This window comes from Erinaceus europaeus, chromosome 12 (assembly GCF_950295315.1).
Source record: "Erinaceus europaeus chromosome 12, mEriEur2.1, whole genome shotgun sequence".
NCBI classification, from domain to species: domain Eukaryota; kingdom Metazoa; phylum Chordata; class Mammalia; order Eulipotyphla; family Erinaceidae; genus Erinaceus; species Erinaceus europaeus.
In genome coordinates, this window is record NC_080173.1 from 52,797,388 (window position 1) to 52,822,659 (window position 25,272).

The 25,272-nt window shown below is 37.1% G+C and overlaps 1 protein-coding gene across 1 annotated transcript in view; it reads right to left on the bottom strand.

The window, feature by feature from the left end:
- SKAP1 (src kinase associated phosphoprotein 1) overlaps positions 1–25,272 on the bottom strand; it is a 373,562-nt gene that overhangs the window by 287,335 nt on the left and 60,955 nt on the right. The window contains exon 3 of the mRNA XM_060203647.1: positions 9,472–9,497. Coding sequence (XP_060059630.1) covers positions 9,472–9,497 — 26 coding nt within the window. The remainder of the gene's footprint in view (positions 1–9,471; positions 9,498–25,272) is intronic.

Below are 25,272 nucleotides of genomic sequence, written 5' to 3' on the forward strand. Positions count from 1 at the left end.
TTTAAACATCACACTTGGTCTTAAGATATCAAACAAATTCATTGCATTTCAAGTTCAAGGGCTTAACTATTAAAACACACACATACACATATACACACATAAGTAGAACCAAAAAAATTCTATTAATATAAACCACATTTTTCTCCAGTAATTTGTATCTAAAACAAGAAAATTTATTATATGAAGAATTGTTAAGCCAAAATTCTATGCTTAGAAGCTATACTCCTTACCTAATTTTCTGTGTTAAGGATAATGTTAAAACATTTTTTTTTTTTGCTTCCAGGGTTATTGCTGGGGCTCAGTGCCTACACTACAAATCCACTGCTCCTGGAGGCCATTTCCCCCCCATTTTTGTTGCCCTTGTTATTATTGTCATTGCTGCCATTGTTGTTGGGTAGGATAGAGAGAAACTAAGAGAGGAGGGGACACAGAGGGGGCAGAGAAAGACACCTGCAAACCTGCTTCACCACTTGTGAAGCTACCCTCCTGCAGGTGGGGAGCTGGGGGCTCAAACTGGGGTCCTTAACGCCAGTCCTTGAACTTTTCATCATGTGTGCTTAACCCGCTATGCTACTGCCCGGCCCCCAGAACAAATAATTTATAAGTCTCTCCCCTCAAGTATTTTCCCTTTACTCTCCAAGCTAATCAAATAAACTTAAACCAGTTATTAATTTACCAATCACTTATTTTCTTTGCCTCTACATAAGGACAAGAATCAGAAGTTCTATAAACATAATTACATTATGAAAAGACTAAATGAGACAGGTTTAAAAGAATAGCATTCTTTGTTGTTGTTGTTATCATGGATATTATGTTATCATATTATTTTTCTTCAAAACCTAAGTGCTACTTTTTAATTTTTTTAATTTGATAGGACAGAGGGAAACTGAGAGGGGAGAACAAAATTGTGTGTGTGTGTGTGGGGGGTACCTGCAGTACTGCTTGACTGCAGGTGAAGCATCCCCCCTGAAGATGGGCAGCTGCTATTTTCGTATATATTTTAAATTTTAATTTTAAGGGATAAGTCAACTATATACTGCTGGTTCTCAAACACTTAACATCAGAGAATGCTTTTATTTTATATCATTATTGGAATTTCATGTGCAAATTCCTAGGTAAAAAGTAAATTTTCTTTGAAAGAAGGTAAAATTCTTTTATTAGGTGAAAAGTTTAGAGGCCGGGCAGTGGCACACCTGGCTTAGTGTACACATTTACAGTGTGCAAGGACTCTGGTTCAAGCCCTTGGTCTCCACCTGCAGGGGGAAGCTTCATAAGTGGTGAAGCAGTGCTACAGATCTCTCTCTCTCTCTCTCTCTCTCTCTCCCCTCTCAACACTCCCCTCTCAATTTTTCTCTGCCTCTATAAAAATAAGTTAAATAATTAATTAATTAAAAGTTAAGCATGGGGGCCAGGTGGTGGCGCACCTGGTTGAGGGGGAAGCTTCACAAGAAGTGAAGCAGAGCTGCAGGTGTCTCTCTCCCTCTCTATCTCCCCCTTCCCTCTCAATTTCTGGCTGTCTCTACTATCTAATAAGCAAATAAAGATAATAATAATAAAAAAAGTTAAGGAAGTCCAGAGCAAAAGCTTCAGACATTACATAGCATATAATAAAAACGTACCTCCCGTCCTTTATCTTGGTACTTCTCTTCAGTCACTGTGAAATTTTTGAGTGTTTTATTAATTTTCTATCTAAATACAAGAAGAGATTCCCTCCTACTGTGTGTGTGTGTGTGTGTGTGTGTGCGCGCGTGTGCACGCAATATATGTCTTTTTAAAACAAATGGTACCACTTTTTGTTCCATAGCCTGATTTTCCTCCTAATCTTTTTATTTGCTTGGAGCCTGCTCCATATCAATCAGCACACAGAGAAACATCTCATTTTTCAGTTTAAGTAGTTTTGAAATTAAAAGAATAAATGTACATGGTGAAAAACTGAATACTACCAAATTATGTAAATTCTATTCGTACTGGTATTCCCCTCAACAGAAGTTCATGTGTATCTTTCCAAAGTATTCTATATTAACTAAACATAAGCACAGGTGGACATGTACAAACACATAGAGAAACAAACTTTATACTGTACAAATAAAGTTTTCAGTTAAAAGTATGGGTTGGAGAACTTCCTGTCTTACACACACACACACACACACACATATACACACATTTTTGTTAATTAACCCTTATGTAAATTTCATTAAATGGATATACAATTAAAGTATTCCCTTATTACTGGGTGCTTTAGTTGCTTGGAGTCTTTGCTATTCCAAACAATGCATAATAAACATCCTTTATATAGTACATTGTGTGTATATAGAGTATAGAAGGTATAACAGTTGATTCCAATGATTTCATCTTTCACTTTAATGAAAGATAGTTCTTTTCATTGTATTTCAGTATTACTCCATAGTAATGATGGATACATGATGAACACAAAAATTCTAGAAAATTGAAGCATTAAAAAGAAAGACGTGAGTCTAAAATTTTTATTTAAAAGCTAGTTCTTTGACCGTAGTTGGAAAATAGTGTTTAGTTGTTAAAGTGTATTATTCCACTTTGTAAACTAAAACAACCAGTGGGTATAAAATTAAACCCTTGAGATGTAATTTTATAAAATTCTGTTAAATCACTAATAAGAAAGGGGGAAAAACAGTATATGAATAGGAAGTAAAATACTGGAAATGACATCAAAGCCATTAATTAACTTCCAAATGATTTGTGTACATATCCTCTTTCTACAGATTAATTTGTATAAAATGCAGCAAATAAGGAAAGAGGTGGGAGGAAGCTTAAAGGAAGTCAAATCACTAACGCAATTGTCAAGATTGTTGATGCTAAAAGGTTGGGCTAAAGCCAAAAGCAGAAGTATTATTCCTGTGTACATTTCCCTCCTGCTACATCCCTCAAGGGTATGGAAAACTTCTGGAAGATTTCTTTTTTAAAAGTATATAGGTTAGGATATTCTAGGTTCATAACCAACACTTGTGTTTATAAAATATTAGCATTCCAGAAATAGTGATAGAAAGATACTTAACAATAAATTACAAATACTGTAAATTTAGAGTTTTTCTTCATTTGCAAACACGTCATAAATTTAGGCTGTGTTTCTTTGTATAAATCCTACTTACAACTGTTTTAAAGCCTTCTGGCATGAATGCAAAGAGTATTTTCATAAATAAAACTTTGTAAAAATCACTGCACACTCCATTAATTCAAAAACACTTCTCTTCAACATCAAAGAGAAACCCTTCTTTCTTTCTTTAGTGCAAAGATGGCGTTTCTCTGCTGCTTTAATGGTTTGCTTCTTGTAGTTGTCATAACTACATGCTCCAAGTATGTGATAGCAAGAGATGAGAAGTTAAGTGACATCCATGCTTCTATTCAGAATGTCTCAGACATTGCAGAGCAACTAGCTCATAAATCTAACCTCTGGAGTATCTACCAATAAAAACTCCACACACAAATCCTTTAAATACAAACCTCATGCATTTACATATTGAGTTGCTTGGCTCTACACTAGACTGGAACAGATGAACTTTATGGAAAGATGTGATCTTTATGGATCTTTATGAACTTTATGGAAAGATCTATATTGTCTACATTCCACTAATGAATTAACTTTCATAATCCTTCAAAACATGGAATAATTCTTGCTACTAGTTTAATAAGTGTCTACCAAGTTGCAAGTACTCCCCATGAGTTTATCATCCCATTACACCTCATAACTATGAAGTAGCTATTATTAGGAGCTTTTGTAAATGAGGAGGTTGTATCATTACCCACATACTTACAAAACCTGTAAGTATAGTAACTGAGGTTTAAATTCACGTCTAAGTTCATGATCTTTCCATCATGGAACATTAAATTTGAGTCAAAGGGTTAAAAAAAAGTCACTATTCTATGTATTATTTGTCTGAAATACATACGACTGCTTCTAGAATTCAACTTTTTCATTTCCTTATGTTAGAGAGAGAGAGAAGAGAGACATCACAGCACTGCTTCACCATTCATGGAGCTCTCTTGGTTCCAAGGTGGTCCCTTTTGGTCCCAGAGCTCAAATCCAGGACCTCACACATGATAAGGGAAGTGCTCTTCCAGGTGATCTATCTCCAACTCCCTCAAAATAATATGTTTAAGATTCACAGGGCGAAAATTTTTCATATTTAAATAAACTGAATAGTATCCTAAATAATTTTCTCAGAAGCCCTCTACACAACCATGCAAACACTCAAAGAATCTTCAAGATAGCAAGAAATGTCACTGGCCCATATTACCAACCACTATGACAAATATAGAAAATGATTATTGTACCAAAATATTATCCTGTTACATATATATATTTATTTATAACAGTTCTGAGAGCCTTCTTAGATTATTATTTAAACATTGTATCATTTACTTTTACTAGACAGACTTCCTTCCTTCCTTTCTTTCCTTTTTCTTTTTCTTTTTTTCAGAGTTGGGGGTCTTATACATTGGTGACTTCCTGGCTCCTGGGTCAACTTTTTCATATATATACAAATAGAAACACACACACACACACACACACACACACACACACACACACACACACACACACGTAGAGATAGCACAGCACTAGAGCTTCCCCTGGTGGTATGGCATTCCCACATAGTGCCAGGGTTTGAACCTGTGCCCTACCCAGGTACCTCTTGGTCCCATCTTTTCTAATATTCATTATGATATTTTTACAGCAATGGCCTTTGAATTAAAGAGAACATATATTACAATTAAATTTTTGATTACACTATAACTATCAGCAGTTAGCTCATTTTATAAAAGGGGAAACTAAAAATGAAATAAATCAGGTTACTAAATGTTATAAAATGATATTGTTGGGAATCGGGCGGTGGCGCAGCAGGCTATGCCCAGGTGGTGCAAAGCGCAAGGACCAGCACAGGATCCTGGTTCGAGCCTCTGACTCCCCACCTGCAGGGGAGTTGCATCACAAGCAGTGAAGCAGGTCTGCAGATGTCTATCTTTCTTTCCCCCTCTGTCTTTCCCTCCTCTCTCCATTTCTCTCTGTCCTATCCAACAACGACATCAATAACAACAATAATAATAACTACAACAATAAAACAACAAAGGCAACAAAAGGGAATAAATATTTAAAAAATAATAAATAAATAAATTTAAAATGATATTGTCACCATATCTAAAGGGCAAACTAGCATTATTTATATGTCTGATAGATATCTTTTTTGATATCTGATTACTGAAATAATAAAAATCTCTTGTCAGAGAATCAGATGAATTTTCCTGATAACTTTAGTTGAGAAATAAAATATAAAAAAATTCTTAAAGTAATCATGACTTGGACTAGCAAAGAATCAATGTCTTACTAAATTAAAATCTAAAAGTCGCCTTTCCCCTGTTCTCTAAGCATATGTGAGCTCATTAAAATATCCCTTCATTTATATCCCTTCTATATTAAAATAATAAATTACTTAGACTATGCTTTACTTTTCATATGCTTCATTCTTTTTTTTTTTAATGAAAGTTATTCAGGAAGTTGACAGTGGACCAATAAGGAAATTTGGGTGGAGATGTGGAAGAAAGAATAACATTAATGCTATCACAAATAGAATCTACATTTTCTTACTCTTTTCTATGTCCAAGTACCATGCTGGGTCTTACACAGATAATTGCCAGTCCTTATAACAACCCTGTAATGAGACACTAAGATAAAGCAATGACGAGTATAACTATGGAACTACTAATAAGTACAGGGTTATGATTTCAATTCAAAATTTAATTACTGTACTAAAAAAAAAAGCAGTGCTGCAGGTGTCTCTGTCTCTCCTTCATATCCTTCTTCCCTCTCAATTTCTCTGTCTTATGTAAAAATAAATAATTTTTTTGCCTCCAGGGTTGTTGCTGGGGCTCAGTGCCTGCACCATGAATCCACTGCTCCTGGAGGCCATTCCCCACCCCCCTTTGTTGCCCTTGTTGTTGTAGCCTTGCTGTGGTTATTATTGTTATTGTTGATGTCGTTTGTTGTTGGATAGGACAGAGAGAAATGGAGAGAGGATGGGGAAGAAAGAGGGGGAGAGAAAGACAGAAGACACCTGCAGACCTGCTTCACCTCCTGTGAAGTGACTACCCTGTAGGTGGGGAGCCGGGGGATCCTTGTGCCAGTCCCTGCACTCTGTGCCACATGCGCTTAACCCGCTGTGCTACCGCCCGACCCCGAAAATAAATAATTTTTAAAAGTTGCTACATTAAAAAAATGTGGAAGCATGCCATGGAGTCAGACTGAACAAGTTAGACTCACTATAGGCAGAACCTTGAGTAAGTCTCAATCTTGCTGTGCCGTAGAAACCCATATTATGTCAAATGGGTATGGAAAAAGTGCCTATTTCACTGCAATATCCCAGGTTCAGTCCTCCACACCACCATAAGCCAGAACTGGGTAGTGCTCTGGTAAAAAATTAAATTAAAATAAAAAAAAACACCCTTATTTCAAAGGCTTGTTTTTAAAATTAAATAGGATAATTCTTACAATTCAAAGGTTTGTCATGGTTCTTGAATGTCCCACAAAATAAAGATGTCAAGTTCAGAGAAATTAAGCATGTTAATTACACGTGAATTTTAGTTAGACAGTATAGATGGATGGAACCAAGGTTTGATACACCTTGATGTTTTTTTCTAGTAATTTTAAAAATATATATTAGTGATTTTTGTGCCAGGTGGTGGCATGCTCTCATTATAGTGCACAGGGACCTGGGTTCAAGGCCCTGGTTCCCACATGCAGAGGAAAAGCTTCACGAGTGGTGATGGTTGCAGGTGTCTCTCTGTCACTCTCCCTCTGTCACTCTCCCTTTCCCTCTCTCTCCCTATGTCTAAATTTTTATTTCTCTGTCTCTCTATCTCCCTCCTCCTCTCTCCATTTTTCTGTCTCTATCCAATAATAAATAATAAAACTATCAATATATATTAGTGATTTATTATGGTTTACAAAATTAAAAGATTAAAAGATTTAAGGGGTATAGTTTCACACCACATACATCACCAAAGCTTTATCACTCCCCATCTCATGGTTCTTCTCCAGAACAGGAACAATACTCACCTGTATACTAGAAAGTGATCACTTGTCCACCATGTTAAATCTAGAACTGAATGTAATTATGAGGAAGGAAAGCTTTTCTAATAATCATTCTCTATAGTCTGAGTAATCCATTTTCCTAAATATTTTTCATTAAAGGTTACCTTTTAGGACTTTGTAGTTGATCTGTGATGCATGATCTTCATAGTGCCACCATTACAGGAGTCTGGCAAGATGTACTCTTTCTTTATTTTTTTATTTGTGATTAATAGTAGGTTACAATATTGCAAGATTACAGTGTATAGTTTCACACCACACCCACCACCAACCAGAGTTCTGTATCCCCACCTTCCCACCTAGTAAAGATAAGCACTATAGTTCTCACAAATCTTAGCTAGCTTCTGGTTTCTTTTTCTTTTTTTTTTTCAAGTTCATGTGCATCAGGCACTAGATTCCAAATATTAGTGAAATCATCTCTTACACGTCACTATGTTGATAGCTGCATTATTCACAGTAGCCAAAGAGTGGAATGTCCATCAACAGATGACTGGCTAAAGAAGCTATGAAGTATATATTCCATGGAATACTACTCTGCAATCTAAAAGGTGATGATGGTGTGTCCTTTGGAACAAAATGAAACTGGAGGTGATTATACTTAGAGAAATAAGATGTACTCTTTTCCTCCAGTCTCATAGAGTCTATTATGTTATGGTCCAAAGTTATGTTCTTTTCTCTGAACATTATTATACCACATCTCGAAAACTAAATTTTTATTTCTCCCTAGGTAACTAGTTCTACTCTTACAGTTACATTCATTTCTGCCAGTTCACATTTATGTTCTGCCCACTGTGGGTTTTGGTCAGTATCTGTTAAACCTGGAACAATGGGAGCATTTTCTGAATAGTATATTTCACATTTTTGCAAGGCAAAATGCTACATTACTACATAATTATCACTCCTCAATCTATTTTTAATTATATTTAAATATTGGATAGAAACAGACAGAAATTGAGAGGAAAGGAGGATGTAGAGAGGGAAAGATACAGAGAGACACCTGCAGCCCTGCTTCACCACTTTCAATACACTTCCCCCCAGAAAGTATATTGGCTTGAACCTGGGTCCCTGCGCATTACAACATGTGTGCTCAACCAGGTGCGTGCCACCATCCAGCCCCCTCCTCAATCTATTTTTTCTGTCACAAGTAACTGAGGACTGTGAGATATATGGTAGCATCATATCACATTATTCTAAATATTGTTGAAATTGTGGCTTTAGCTTATAACAGACAAAAACTTTTAGATAATGTCTATTAAAGTTGACTCTTAGTGAGAATCTCATAGGTTTTAAATACACTAAAATGCACTAAAACTATAAACTAAGAAAATTAACATTTTATTAAAACTGGCATCATCATTCAATTTTAATTTCTTTATTATATTAATGGCCACTGACACTGGATATACTGACAATATTAGGAGAATATAAAGTCTTGGGAGCATTTATTACCCCAAGAATGTTTTGATTAAAACATGCTAGAGGAAAATAGTTGATAAAGCAATTTGTAGTTTGATAAAAAAAATTCTTTGTGACTCTCTTAGAAAATAAAATTATGCAGTTATAAGGTAAGATAATTATTATTCTGAATGATGTTTCTGACATTCTCAGAGTACTAAAATGATGGAATGTATACATTTTAAAGACATCTCAAACTCTGAATTCCACAAAAAAAACCCTCCAATTTTGAACCTTTTAAAAAGGTATTCTAATCCTGTCCTTTAAAAAAAAAACGCACACAGCTGCTTGTGTTTTTTTTTTTTTTAGAATCATGCCAGATGCTGGGTTCATCAAGCAAAAGCAGGAAAACAAAGGTTTAAAAGCAATTAGAAGCACCGAGGCTGCAGTGAGGCTCATATTAAAATGTGATAACACTATTCTAGTGGGAATTTCCACACTGCTCCATTTCTGACATTTCTCTTCTGCCAGACAGGCAGACATGTGGAAGAGCACTGTGATCGAGGAGCTAACACACTGGAATTTATTTCTGAAGCAAATGAAGGATTAGCTAAGTTGGAGCCTTCCCAAGGTTTTTATTACGGATTTAACCACCATTTTATTTGAGTGGTAGTGGGTACTAGTGACGCCTCACAAAACTCAAGGCATAAAAGCATATTGTAGCTTTGTTTCTATAAAATAATCTAGTAGCAATGCACTCAGAGCTTCTTGCTGATAAAATGCAAGACAGGAGGGCCAAGCAGCATGAAAGTTAACAAAACACTCATCCTAACTTTCCTCAGAAATGCTTAAATCCACTCTGTGGAGAAACCCATTTTGAAGAAAATAAATAAACCATCTGTATAATGTCAGCTACATAAACTAAGTGTGAAATCACAAATGCCCAAAAAAGAACATACCTTGGGGTGGAAAATCCCAGTAGTACCTGAAATACAAGGGGGAAAAACATAGTAAATCAAACTAGTATTTCTCAATTTTGAGTAGTAGACAGTAGCTTGACCACTCAAAAAAAATCTTACTAAATAGTTGATAACTAACCCACTTTGAGAAAAACCAAAGGGTTGTCTATGAGAGCTGAAAGGTTCACAAAGCTCCTAGTAGGTGTAGACAGAGATTCGACTTTAGACCAGGAAAGGTTCTAAGAATCTGTGTACCAGTGGTCTAGGGCTACTCATCAAGAGTTTTATAGATTTGAGAAGATTTTTTTGTTTTGTTGTGGCAACCCATCCTGTACATTACAAGATCATCAGTATCACTGACAATGGGTACCAAAAATCAGTTGAATCTTCAGTTGTTATGACAAATAAAGCATTCCCAACCACCACTTACTACTACTTCCCACCCAACCCCAAAACATCCCCAAATACCTTGTGGGCTATGAAAAAGTTATTTTAAAAAAAAAGAAGAAGAAGAAAGAAAAATCTATTCAAGGTCATCTAACATAGTTTCTGAGTCAAGACTGAGGTTCTTTCAGTTCACTCTATAATTCCAGTTCCTATTTTATTTTGGGAAAGGATTGTCAAAATAAACCACAGTTAAAATCTTAAAACTAATGAAATGGCTGTGGTGGAAAGGATCATTGGTAAGCTACTTACTTAAGATCTAACCTGCATTCTCTCCCCCCAACCCCTAGAAGCAATGCTATATATGCTGGCTACCCACAAAAGTCTATCGTACTTTGGATTCCATTTCCTCCTGCCATCGCAGGAACCTTAATCTATATAGATTTTCTCTTGTGTATACTCATATCTCTTCCTTTCAACTTGGACCTTTCCATCAGCATTTATGCTCATATAAATAAAATGCAAACCCTCCCCCCACCTCATATCCCTTCATCTGCCATTCTCTTTTCTCTCACATCATAGTGAAATTTTCAAAAGCATTATCTATGATTTCTTTATTTTGCCATCTTTTACTCCTCATTCTTTGACACATCTTGTTTATAGTCATCTGTTAATAATGATCTTTTATGTCATCTCTTTATAGTCATTGGTTATGCCATCTATTTTATCAGTTATGGGACACATTAATCCCTGTTATGATATTGACATAGTCACCATACTATTAAACAGAATGAAGATTTTTTTCCCCTCCTTTTGACCCCCCAAAAGCATATTGTGCATATAAGTATTTTTCCTAGGGAGAGAGCCCAACATTTTAATCAAATTCTTAGAAGTCATTATTAATTATAAGTGAAAAAAGAAAAGAAGAAGGAATAAATAAAGGAAGGATTGGGAAATATGAAGTTGCAAGAGCTGGGAAAGTGAGCACCCAGGCTAATATAAGGCCCTTAGAACTAGCTGTAATTTAAATAGGCTGTACATATATCTGTATGATGAGTCAACTTCCACATAATAGATAGTGCATTTTCCTAATATACTTACTCACCATGAAGACTTTTCCATAAAAGTCCTTTCTTCAGAGCACAGTTAATGAAGCAAGTCATCTAAAGGGTGAAAAATTTTTCACTTTCTCCTGAGGCAATGGCATAATTTCCAGTCCTGATCATTACCCAACATGTAATTCAGTATAAACTGAAATCAAGATGTAAGCTTATACAAGTATGTGTATATGTATGCGTATATATGCTCATCTCACAAAAATATTAATGATGGCAACTTTAGGAACTTTGTTAACTAATATTGTGCTCATTTATTGAAATATCCCAGGGGAAAAATGCCTACTCATGTAGCCACACATAAAAGGTCAACTCTAAACAATATGTTAAGATATATGTAAATATATATATATATTTATAGATGATTTGTGATGATTTGGGCCTCTTCTTTTTTGCCCTCCTTCACCCAAATTTGCACTCAAATGCATCTATTTTAAATTACTTAAAAAAAAAACTATTGTAAAATTCCCCTGGTTCTCTTAAGTTGGCCTTAAAAGTTCACCAATGGGGGGGGGGTCAAGCTGGCTGCTTGAGGACAACACTGTCATACTCTCCACATAAAAGCTGCTTTAAACCTGGGAATTCCAAGTGAGAGCAGGATTTCCAGGCCAGTAGGAGAGAAATTATATAGGAAGAGACAAAGAGGAACCAGGGTGGAACATTATAACCCATCTATAAGCTGGCAATAGGATGCTAAAAAGGACAAAAGATCTGGAGCTGGCCATATAAGGTTTCTTTCTTTTCCTCTGCAATGCCACCACCACCACCACCACAAAACTTAACCCCTTGGATCCAGAGGTAGCTTACTCTTATAAGGGAACCAACCACAGACAAAGAAGGCTCTCTGGTGGAGTTGATCTTATTAAGCAAGAGTCTAAGCTTAGTGGGGGGCCATCTAAAGGACGAGGGAATTTACTGACTGAACTACATAAGCCAGGTTTTTGGTTTTTTCCTTTTTTAAAAAAGGGGCTGGAGCTTTCTGATTGGTTGACTTCCTTGACCAATCTCTGCCTCTGCTGTATACATTGAGGGTCATTTATGTGGAAGTAGTCTGGTTTGGTTTTGCTTAGTTTACTTTATCTATTTTTCTTTCTTCCCTCTATCTCTCTGAGTTTATGTTTGATAGTTGCTTTTTTGTAATTGTTTGTCTTTGCTTTATTTAGGAAGGGGGAGGTTTCGTGTAGTTAATTTGATATAGGTTTATTTGCAGAGTGTTAGATTTTTTTTCATTGATATTGTTTGCTTTCACTTCTCTCTGGTTTGATCAAAATTAGCTGTTGTTGTTACATTGACTGGTGATTGGTTGTGCTCTCTATTTGAGAGGAGCTTTTTTTATTCTTTCTTTCCTACTATCTCTTGAATTTGTGTTTGATAGTTGATTTTTGTTAACTGTTCTTGCTTTGTCATTTTTTTATGGGGGGGGGGTTGCTTGGCTAACTGATTTTGGTTGAATTGCATTAATCTTCCCTTTTCTGCTCTTGATGTATTTGCTGAGGTTTGTGATTTCATTTGTGAAAGGACTTTGGTTTAGCGTGGCTTTTCAAAGCCACAAAACACACACAAAAAAATGGTTAAATAAAAAAATAGTTAAATCAACTACAACAATGAAATCTGGACAGGAGCCCAGAAGAAATTCTAAGTCAGCCAGAAGCAACTAAAAATGAGGAAAATATGCAAACATTTGATGTGTTAATCACAGGAGTGAGGAAGGCTTTTGGGGAAAATACTATTAGAAATAGGGTGTGCGATGACTCAACCTCACAAAAAAGAAAAATAAAGAAATAGGGAAATAACCAATGAGACCCTGCAAGAAAACACAAGATATCTCAAGGTAATTAGATAACTAAAGCTGAAATAGCTGAGCTAAAAGGCCAGCTAGCAGAACAAGCTAATACTGTAACTGAACAAGGTAAAAAAAAATAATAAAAAAGCTTAACTGAAGAAAGAAGCTGAGGGGAGGGAGAGCAGAATAACAGAAGCAGAAAACAAAATTAACCAGATGGAGAATGAATTAGAGAAAACTAAGAAGTAAAAGAGCTAAAAACAAAAAAATTGGAAAACACTAAAAACAACAATGGAGACATAAGGGATGACCTCAAAAGAAGTAACATATGCATAACTGGCCCACCAGAGCAAGAAAGAGAGGAAGAAGAAAGCACCCTAGAGGAAATAATAGAAGAAAACTTCCCAACCCTAAACAACAGAAAGGACATTAAGATTCAAGAATCCCAGAGTCCCAAACAGAATCAACCCAGACCTGAAGACACCAAGACACAATGCATAAGGACCTGGATTCAAGCCCCCAGTCACCACATGCAGGGGAAAAGCTTCACAAGTGGTGAAGCAGTGCTGCAGGTTTCTCTATGTTTCTTTCCCTCTCTATCTCCCCCATCCTCTCTATTTCTGGCTGTATCTATCAAATAAATAAATAAAGACAATAATTTTTTAATTATTAAAGTCATGAGCCCCTTGGAACACACCTAAAATAGACTTCCTACCTTCTTCCCACCTGAAGATTCCTAATTTCAACTGCTCTGTTCTTACCTTTGGGTTCCTGTTTATTAAACAATTTGTCCTATTTTATATCTTAATGCTTTTTAACCACAAAGTTGCAGATGCTATCATGAAACCAAACTGACTTCCCTGGGATATGACCTCACCAATGTGTCCTGGAACCCCACCTCCCCAGAGCCTTAACCCACTAAGGAGAGACAGAGATAGGTTAGGGGTATAGACCAACCTGTCAATGCTCATGTTCAATGGAGAGATGCAATTCCAGAAGCCAGACCTCCTACCTTCTGCATCCCATACTCCCAGAGGGATAAAGAATAGGGAACCTTCCATTGGAGGATATGGCACTCTGGCGGTGGGAACTGTATGGAATTGTACTCCTCTTATCCCAAAATCTTGTTGATCATTATTAAATCACTAATTAAAAAAAAAGAAGCTGAAAAATAAGAAACACAAAGCAGAACTTGGACTGGATTTGGTGTACTGCACCAAAGTAAGACTCTTGGGTTGCAGGGAGGGTTCAGGTCCTGGAACATGATGGCAGGGGAGGACCTAGAGGGGATTGAATTGTTGTGGAAAATTGAGACATGCTACACATGTACAAACTACTGTTTTTTACTACTGACTGTAAACCATTAATCCCCCATTTAAAAAATGTATAGTAAAAAAAGAAAAATTTTAAGTTCACTTATTTAAGAGTAGTTTTTCAGACAATAGTAACTGTATGTTAATAAAGTTGATTAAGGAGAAATTATTTAATTTGACAGTGTCAAAAGCAGTAGCAAGTCTATCTGGTTGATTTTAAATGTTAGAAGCTAGGGTCAGAAATCTAGCTCAACTTTAGAGGACAAGACTTGCATGCCTGAGACCCCAGAGGTTCCTCCCAGGTTCAGTCCCCAGCACCACAATACATCAGAGCTGAGCCATGCCCAGGTCATTTTCTATCTCTCATATAAACAAAAGACCTTTAAGTAGAGGAATTTGATTTATTATGTATGATAATAAATTAAATATTTCTGTTAATAAAAATCTTATCTATAACTCAATATGAGATGGCATGAAGTGCCACTTCCTTTATTTGTCAGAAGGTGTCTACCTTTTCCCTCTTTTCTTACTATAAGTATTAATTATGAACCTAAAGGCAATATATTATATAATACACACAGAGAGAGACACACACAGTCACATGGACACATATACATACACATAGTGAACCACAATTCACAAAGAATGCTTTTAAAAGAAAAGACCAATAAGTTAGCAATATCGCTTGGGTCTCATGGATTAATCTCTGCTGGGCACATTTAAGATCTTCATTGTGTCTTGTTAGACACATCCTATGAATGGCTTTCATTACATTCTCTGGAAAGATAAATTCCACACCAGAGAAGTCTATACTCTTTAGGAAGCATTTAGTCAAAACCTGCCAGCATTTTCTAATTTCACCCTTTTTTTTCTAAAAATGATTATACCTTTAGCAGAGATTCCAACAAGTATGACACTGGGAATTTTTAACTTTTTAAGATCTGGTAATTTTTTAAGACTTATTTTTATGAAGGAGAAAGAGACCTGACTAAAAAGCCATTTAATACTGTTCTGAGTTTAAAACCTGGGGCTCCAGGCATGCAAACCCCTGCATGAAGCTTTTTCTCTAGTGAAACTAGAAATTTTAAACCAAAATGCAAAGGTCACAATATTTCAATACAGAAAAAGCATACACAGCATACACAGCTGTGTTTATCCTAAAAGCCTCTGAGAATTTCCTATCAGGTCTGTGCAGATAGATAACAAACACTTCTTTAATCTTCTCTTTGAAGCTTCAACTTCAGTATGAAAGGGAAGCGATCACTCCTCTGCAATATCCATACTCAATATCATCAGGTCCATGCAAATGATATTTGGAACTGAAAAATTATGAGTACAGGATGAACAGAGAGAAATTCTGTAGCCATATTGATGGTTACTATTTTCACTTGCAGCAAGAGACTCTATTTATGCTTCCAAAAAATGAAAATGGAAGAATAAAATTTTACATTTGTAGATTACTCTATAGAATAGATTCTTGAAAATCTAGGGCTATATTATATGTATGATAAAGTTTACAATTTGCGTTTTTAAATCAAAGAGGTTTATAAAAAATTTTTTATTAGTGACATAACATTGATTTACAAAATTTTAAGATAACAGGGGTATAATTCCACACCTTTCTCACCACCAGAGTTCTGTGTCACCATTGCCTCCATGGGAAACTGCATTAGTTCTCCCAAGATCACAGATATGGATTGATTATTATTTCTATAACAACATATATATCTGCATTTTTTTCTATGGTCCTGCCTTCTCTTCTAAGTCACACCTACACCTATTACTACTTCTGAATGTCCTTCGTTTTTTTTCCCTCTTCTCTCTCCAGGTCCTGATGGAGTTGGAGTTCAGAGCCCTCTGGTCATCTACCCCTTACATTTCTTCTCTTTTGGGAGTATAGACCAAAATTCTTTATGGGTTGCAGAAGGAGGAAGATCTGGCTTTTATAATTGCTTCTCCATTGGACATGGGTGTTGGCAGGTTGATCCATACCCCCAGCCTTTCCCTAGTGCAGTAAGGCTCAAATCAAAGAGGTTTTAATTGATTGACTGATTGATTGTAGTTGTTGTTGTTGTTTCCAGAACACTGCTCAGCTCTGGCTCATTGGTGTGGGGTGGGGGGAGAGGACCTGGGACTTTTGTAGCTTAAGGGGTTTTAATTAAATTTTAATGTAGGGAATATAAAATAAATACATTGGGACTATTGTATTTGAGGAGATCTTGATGAGCTGTAGTCATAGATAGTAACAATGCAAAAGTTTTTTTAAAAATATATAGATAGCATTGTTCTAGGAACTCTCTAATAGGGGCTTACTTCCTCCATACTCTTATCTTATTTCTTCATTATAAACGGAGAAATGAAAGCATCAGGAAGTGAGATAGTTTGCTCATGGTTACACAGCTACTAAAGGAGCTAGACAAGTTACTAATTGTAATACTAGTTTATAAAACAGCCATGTTAACAAAGGAAAAGTCATGAAAGCATAACCTAACTTTAACACACCTAGAAAAGTCAATTTATTCTTTCTCTGAAGACATTTACTATTGTTAAATATTATCAAACAGAACTGATTCAGCTAGTTGACAAATATAAATTAAACATGTATTATATAGCAAATCGTTGACTCAGGTGCCATAGATGAAATAGAGACTAAAATAAATGTCTTCCCCACAGATGTATTTCAGTAACTTTGGAATTGCAAATACATTTTTAGTTTGCTACCCAATAGTCACAAAAGTAGTTAGTTATATTTCTGTTGAAAATGAGGTTATTGGTTCTAAATCAGTAGCTTGGGGTTAAGAGTATCAATTGTTGAGCATGGAATTAACCAATGAACACAGTTATTGAGATGTTAAGTACTCAGAGCTTTAATCACCTAACCAGTTACAGATGGCGTAGTGAAGTAGGCAAAGAAATCACAATCACTAGTCTATTACTAGAAATGTCAAGGAAGGAAAAATAATTCAATTTCCTAATGATAACAAGAGATGCAGCCCCTGACATATGTAAAGCGTTGTGATATATACATATATATATATGACATCATAACCCTGTAAACTCAGTACTATTGTCCCAGTTTTACAGATGAGAAAACTGAGACATAAAAATCTAATAACTTGACAAAGATAATTTATGCAGCTATTAAGTGGTAGAATCAAGATTCATACTCAGGTCTATTTGGTTCTAGAGTCAAGTCTCTGAAATTATATAGTAACTGATTTTTTTCCCCTGTCTATAATGAAAACAAATCTAATATTAAGAGAAAGTAGAATGATTTTGGTGGCAGACCTATGCTTATCAGGAAGTAGTCAGACAAGATGTGTTTAACTTGATGTCATAGTTGAGTTACATGAACTCACTAATATCATAGATAAAAATTAAACATGTTTTCTTTTTCTGTAATACAAGTTCATGGGGCCAGGTGGTAGCACAACTGGCTGAGCACACAAGTTATAATGCGCAAGGACTCAGGTTCAAGCTCCCAGCCCCCACCTGCAGGGGGAAAGCTTTGCAAGTGGTGAAGTAGTATTGTAGGTGTCTCTCTGTCTCTCTCCCTCTACCACTCCTTTCCCTCTAGATTTCTGGCTGTATCTGTTCAATAAATAAAGAAAGAAAATAATAAAAAAGAACTTGATATTATTTTTTTAAAAAGCTCATGGGGCCAGGCGGTAGCACAGCGGGTTAAGCGCACGTGGCACAAAGTGCAAGGACTGATGTAAGGATCCTGGTTTGAGCCCCCGGCTCCCCACCTGCAGGGGAGTCGCTTCACAGGCAGTGAAGCAGGTCTGCAGGTGTCTATCTTTCTCTCCCCTCTCTGTCTTCCCCTCCCATCTCAATTTCTCTCTGTCCTATCCAACAACAACGATAACAATAATAGTACCAACCGCACTGATAAACAATAAGGGCAACAAAAGGGGAAAAAATGGCCTCCAGGAATGGTGGATTCGTGGTGCAGGCACCGAGCCCCAGCGATAACCCTGGAGGCAAAAAATAAAAATAAAAAATAAAGTTCATAAACTTCAGTAGATTTCCAAACATGTCAGTAATCTCCCCATTAAGACCCTCTCAGATGAGTTTGTAGTGGTATTATGAAACTAGCCATTCAGAAAGGTCAACATCTTTAATGTTATAAATATAGAGTTTTACTTACTTATTTATTCATTTATTACCAGAGAAAGAAAGTGAGAGAAAAGGCACTCAAAAAACTACTTTAACTCTGGCATATGGTGATGCCAGGAATTCAACTTGGAACTTCTAGGGCTTCATATGTACAAATTTGTGCTCTAACAGGATGAATTATCTCCCTGGCTCCAAATCTACAGCATCTATATTATTTCTTCTGGCAATTAAACTATCAAAAATATTATTTTATCTGTGAGTTACAGAAATTTAAAATACATCATATATTCCCTGTCTTTTTGTTGTTGTTGTTGTTATTGGATAGAGACAGAGAGAAACTGAGAGAGAAGGGGGAGATAGAGAGGAAGAGAGACAGAGAAACACCTGCAGACCTGCTTCACTGTCTGTGAAGTGACTCCCCTGTGGGTGGAGAGCCTGGGGCTTGAACTGGGATCTGACTGGTCCTTGCGCTTTGCGCCACGTGTGCTTAACCCACTGTGTTACCGCCCAACTCCCTATTCCCTGTCTTGATAAAACACTTTTTAAAAATCAAATCTATTTTTGATGACTTTAGGATGTCCAAGTTGGACATCAATTTTGCACCAAAACAGTGATAACTCTAAATGTGCATGTCTGCCATGTTCAATGCCCAGAGACTTCTATTTCCTTTTTGACTATTGATGATTGGACTGTCTACACACTGCAAGGACTAACAATGAAGTGCTTTCCTGGAATCAGAAATGGTATCTCAGAATCAAATGGACACCAAGTTGAGCAGGGCTTCAAAGGCAAATTGATAAGATTTCAAAGACTCCTTCCAATTGACCTTGCACAATGATTCATATAGTAGAGGTGGTTTTTATGCCTAAGAAATTATTTATCTGGGCAATGCTAATGACCTGTACACTGTGGATATTTTCTATAACCTCTTTTCTCACATAAAAAGATTCACACTTATTCTGAAGTCTCTTCCTTAGACCAGTGTTATATGTATATAACTTTGCAGAAGGAATGGGCACATGGCACCCAAAAGGCAGAAATGGGAAAAGAGCACCATCTGGTGGATGTCTTGGGTGGAGGCATCAGAGGTCTGGGACCCCAGGAACAGGGGACCAGCCTTAAAATAGACAGGAATGGGAGTTTTCCCGAGGGGAGCTAATGCCTTCTCTAGCTCCAATCCCTTCAACTCCATCAAAAGTACAAGACAACCTACCTGCCTACAAGGCACTTACAATCTAGTTCAAAATGAGATACTGACATGGGAAAAAGGGGTCCCAAAGATAGTAAGTAACAAGCACCATGGTAACAACAGACAGTAAGCATACACTAACTTAGGTAATAGAAAGGGTCTTTCATAAAAAGATCTTGAATTTTTTTTTTGAGGACTGTAGTATCTCTGGTCTTGAGTCTACATCCATAAATTTTAGAAACCCATCCTGCAAGACAATGAAATTTTTTACAAACACACTCTACTTACAAAATAGAATGGTCTAAAATTTTTAAATAATAGGCAACCAGTATTAACTGGTATTGACAGTATTATCTATAATTAAAATAAGATGTAGAAGTTTATTCCCAGGCAATAAAGAAAGAAAAATTTTAAACCAGTGAAATGAAACCCTGTTCACCACTATAGCCTTATACAAAATTACTGCCATAGCCAATTCCATATCTTCTCCAGATACTAATAGCAAGAAACTTGGGAGCTCTTCTTGACTAGCCAATGATTATATTCTATCAATGGAACATTGGAAACCTACATTCTATTATCCCATCCCTACATTTTAGCATGAAGACTATAAATCTTGGTTGTATGTCTATGTAATATTCATCTTCCCTGCATGTAACAGGCGACCCAATATAACTTAGTGAAATAATAAAAGAAAAGTGCAATGCAGGTACATTGTGTCAAAAAAAAAAAAGACTCTAAATGCCATACCAGGTAGATAACGTATTTATAAAAGGAAGAACTGAAGGGCTTTCTTTGCTTACTTGCTTTCAAGGCTAGGGAATAATCTCTACTGCAATCAAATCTAGAAGAAACTATCCAGCTGGGTGTAGGGAGTGGAGGACGGAAGTGTGAGTAGTAGAAAAAGAGAAGATAACAGACTCGGAGACAGGTTGAGAAAAGAGTGTCAAGAGAAAAGTCACAGCACCTTTAAGTTCCAAGTGTGTATACTGGAAGGGCAAAAGGCATCCCTTACATACAAAGAAATCAGCTGATGATCATATTTTGAACCGTTGTATGTTGTATGTTTCGATCTTGCCCTGCTGCTTTGGTCATTGCTGATACTTAGAAACTGATTTTGCTTCATTTTTTTTCTTCCTCTAGGTTAGCAGCAACTCTTGGAACACTCAAGTTTCCTAGCTATCTGACTAGTGAATAACTGGTAAGTGTATGCCTCTGATTCTGTGGATATTCTACTCATTGAATTTCACAGCTGGAAGGACAATGAAGGTCATTTAAACTAGCCCCTCATTTCACATATGAGAAAAATGAAGCAGGGATAGGTTATCTGATTGCACTACAGGAAGTTTTCAGTCCATGTTGTGAAGTTAACACAGTTTATCTTGTGTTAAATCATGGGCACAAAATGTGATACTCATTTGAAAATCCCTTTGATATTTCCTTTATTATGGGCATGATCACATTATTCACTTTTGAGACACATTACCTGAAAAAAAAAAACTTACTTTAGTGCTTAGAGCTCATCTAGGCAAGGTGGATTTCTCAACATTAACATATGGATACTGTATTCATTTACAAAAAGCATGAATAATAGAAGCAACCAATAGCACAGCTATATACAAGATACTGGGTACTGTACAGCAAACCCTAACAAAAGGACTTTTCAAAGGTAACCCAATTACCAATAATGTGATGATAACATTAACTATCGACCGTCTTTTTGAACCCTAAGACAGCAGGATCCTCACATCTCCACTATAGAGTCTATACTTCCCCCAGTCCTGGAACCATTGGATAGGGCCCACTTTCCCATATGCCTCTCCCAATCCATATCAAATAATATTGCATCTGCCGATCACAACCTAACCAACACGATTGCCACCTCAACATGCTTCACTTCAGACTGTGTCCAGAGACTTCACGTGTGGAATGACAACCCTTCAGCTTCATTACTCGGGTGAGACCTTTCCTTTCATAGTATACTCTAATTCCATCTCAGGTGGTTCACTTTCTAACAAAGTCCCAAAACCTAGATATACACCAGTTTCTGTGAGAGAGAGCATATGTTCACATGTATCCATAAACTACTGCAAAATATATACCTGAAAGCAGAAGTACACTAGAGTTTGCAGTGAGTACCTCCCTAACACTTCCTCTCCACTATTCCAAGCTTTGGGTCCATGATTGCTCAACAATTTGTTTGGCTTCGTATGTTAACTCTTTTTTCAGTCACCAGGTTCCAGATGCCATCAGGATGCCGGCCAGGCTTCCCTAGACTGAAGACCCCACCAATGCGTCCTGGAGCTCCGCTTCCCCAGAGACCCACCCTACTAGGGAAAGAGAGAGGCAGACTGGGAGTATGGACCGACCAGTCAATGCCCATGTTCAGCGGGGAAGCAATTACAGAAGCCAGACCTTCTACCTTCTGCAACCCACAAGGACCCTGGGTCCATGCTCCCAGAGGGATAGAGAATGGGAAAGCTATCAGGGGAGGGGGTGGGATATGGAGATTGGGTGGTGGGAATTGTGTGAAATTGTACCCCTCCTACCCTATGGTTTTGTTAATTAATCCTTTCTTAAAGAAAAAAGAAAAAAAAAAAAGAACAGAAGAGAATTCTGGGGAGGGGAGAGGAGGATCATAGAGAGGTTAGGTCAAGGATGCAGAGCAAGGCCAGGCAGAGAAGCCCAGGCCCACGAGAGTAAGTGGCAGAGAGCCATCTTAGCACTCCAAAGAAGACAGGTTTGAGCATGGGGGCAGGGCAGGATGTGGGCTTCAGGTTCTAACTTGAAAGCCTATGTTTGAAGTAAACTATGATGTCACTCAAGAAAGAAAGGTGATTGTGAGAACTATGGTGGTTGTCTTTAGCAGGTAGGAGGGTAGAGATACAAGACTCCGTGATGGTTGTGGTGTGGAACTATACATTGTAACCACACAGTCTTGTAACATACTGTTAATAACAATTTTTTTACAAAAAGAGAGAAAGATGATGTAGTAAGGTAAAGACAGCTAAGGATTTGGGAATAAAAATCACAGAGGAAAACTGGAAAGGCTGATGATATGGGGTACATAAAATAACTGCCAGGCATCATTAAGAGTTCAGCTGAGGTCAGAGAGTAAGATTTACTATGGCAGCAATCCAATTGTGTAATTTTTCTCCAGCACTGATTAGCTGTCTAGGTATAAGAGCAAAGAAGGTGGACAGTTGAATTGATCCACAGCTAAGATTCCTCCAGGTTTGTAAAATGAAAGAAAGAGAGGGAGCAGGTCAAGGAGCTCAAGCTGGCCAGGGAAGTCTGCCTATGTCAAATGCCATTAATAGTCAAGATATTAAAAGACAGGAGCTATTTTTTAATTAAAAAATGGGAGGGGCAGGTGGTGGTGCACCTGATTGAGTGCACATGTTACAATGCTCAAGGATCTGGGTTCAAGCCCCTGGAAAGCTTTGCAAGTGGCGAAACAATACTGTTTATATTTAATAGTCAATATCTCCACCCACACACACCCCCCAAAAAAAAGAAATTAAAGAGGCAGATTCCTCTTTTTATTTTTTTCTGAGTCATCACTGAACTTTTTTCTCTCCTAATCTTTCTTTTTTAAAATTTCCTTTTTGTTGTTATCAGGGTTTCACCACTTGGTTCCCCTCCACCCCCCAGATAGGAGGAGACTTCAGAGAAAGAGGGTGAGAGAAGGGAAGAGGGAAAGAGGGTGAGAGATAGAGAGAGTGTGTGTTGGGAGCCCTGTTTTACTTACTGGGAGCAAAACGAATTTGGAACATGAACACAATTAGCATACGACTAATGCCAGGCTGGCATCAAAAGTATACAACAGACATGTAAACTCACAAGGAATTGTGGGTATGAAGGACTAAGCAAGCTTCTGATGGGATTTCTCCCTTTTAGCTTTACTCTTCACTCCCTCCTGCTTGCCATTCAACTATTGCGGTTCCTGTTTTATGTCCCTGGATACTGGTTACCCCAGGACCTGCATAGCTGAATGTTGATGAACTAAGTTGAAGTATTCATGGCTCCTGCCACTTGTCTAACTAGCTTTTTTTCCTATTTTCCCATCATGGTTTTTATGTACCTCATAAACCTGCACTTATTAAACCGCATAGCAAAAGCCCAACAGAAGTTTTTATTTTTATGAGAGAGAGAGAGACAGAGACAGAGACAGAGAGAAAGAAACCATAGTACAGAAAATTTCCCCCAGGGTAGTGGCCTGGCTCAAACCTGGTCTTCATACATGGCAAAGCAGGAATCCTTCCATGTGATCAATCTTACTGGTCCCTCCCATATACTTTTTAAAAGCCTTATTTATTTATCTTATTTTTACCAAAGCACTGCTCAGCTCTGGTTTATGGTGGTGCCAGGATTAAACCTGAGACTTGGAGCCTTGAGCATGAAAGTCTTGTTTGTACAACCATTATGCTACCATCTAGACCCTCTCATAATCTTTTAAATCAATTTTCTCCTTACTGGCACTAAATTAGCAAACTTAAGTTGTCACCCAGATCAGTGTGACCACATCCTTAATGCTATCAGCTTGTTCCTTACTGACTTATTTTCTGAATTATACAGGCTTTGCATTATATAGGTCTGTGTGGGGGCCCCCGTTTTTCATCTTATAACCCTGACTTTATCTACCGTCTCATATTCTGCATCGTTAAAATAGAAATAATAACCATACCTGACCAAGACAATATACACAAAAGGCAGAGTACTAGCCCTGGTATTTGATCACCAATAAATATCAGCTGTTGTGTCATCAGTGCCATCTGATGACCTAAATCACAAATTGGTCTTACCATTTCACTGTCTGAAATGCTTCAATGATTTACCCCCTGCTCTCTCTCTGCACCTCCCCTGCTCTGCCCACCCACTACTTTCCATGTTGCAGACACGCTTGGCCTGAACACTTTTCCTTTTATGCCCCTTAGCTTTGTGAACCCTTGTTAATCCTTATCAGACATACTCCCGAGGTGCCCCAGCCTCATGCCCACCTACCCCTGTATCCCAATGTCATTTTCCTGCATCAGGTGCCCTGTGATAGCCCTCTTGATAGCACCTGTAATACTGCACTGCATTCTCCCTTCCTCTGTGTCACTAAGCCCTCAAGGGGCAGTGATATAGACCTATGCTTAGTATATGCTTCATAAGTAAGCAGCTTCCATCTGGTGAGAAATAGCAACCTCTGTCTGAGTTCAGCATTAGGGAGAGGCAAGAAAGGAGACTGGAGAAGATGCAGGAAGAAGGCAAGGCTCTCCAAGTCATGCTAAAGGATATGGATTTTATCCCAAGTAAAACCAGGCATAATACCTTCATTTTCTTCCAACTTATTCATACAAAGGCAAAGGAGAAGGAGAAGATCAGAGGAAAGGAAAAAAAAAAAAAAGACAGAAGAGAAAGGTTAAAATAAAAAGGTTTTGTTAAATGAAAACCTTCATCTAACTGAAGAATTTTTTTTCTCCTTAACTGGGTTCAAAGACTAACCACAATATGACTGGCAAAAAAAAAAAAAAAAAAACTTCAAAAGACATGACTGAATACACATTGCAATGGCAAAAATTCAATATATAAACACAATCAATTTATTTCCTCATTAAAAGCCTTCATGAAGAAAATGATTTAATACAAATGCTAAAGCTACTGACACAGATTAATTGAAAAATAACAAAAGAATCCTAATTAAAGACATAATATTATTTCACTCATTCATACTGCTCCTAAATAAGAATAAATAAATAAAAACAGGACCTAAGACAGTAGATTTCTACTGGTACCCACTCCAAAAGTCACAAAGAATTTTAGGCATTTTTCAAAAACTCCTTATGCTTATGTATATACTTTCTTCCAGTTAAGAACAGAGATACACATGGCTGCGGAGGTGGTTCAGAATAG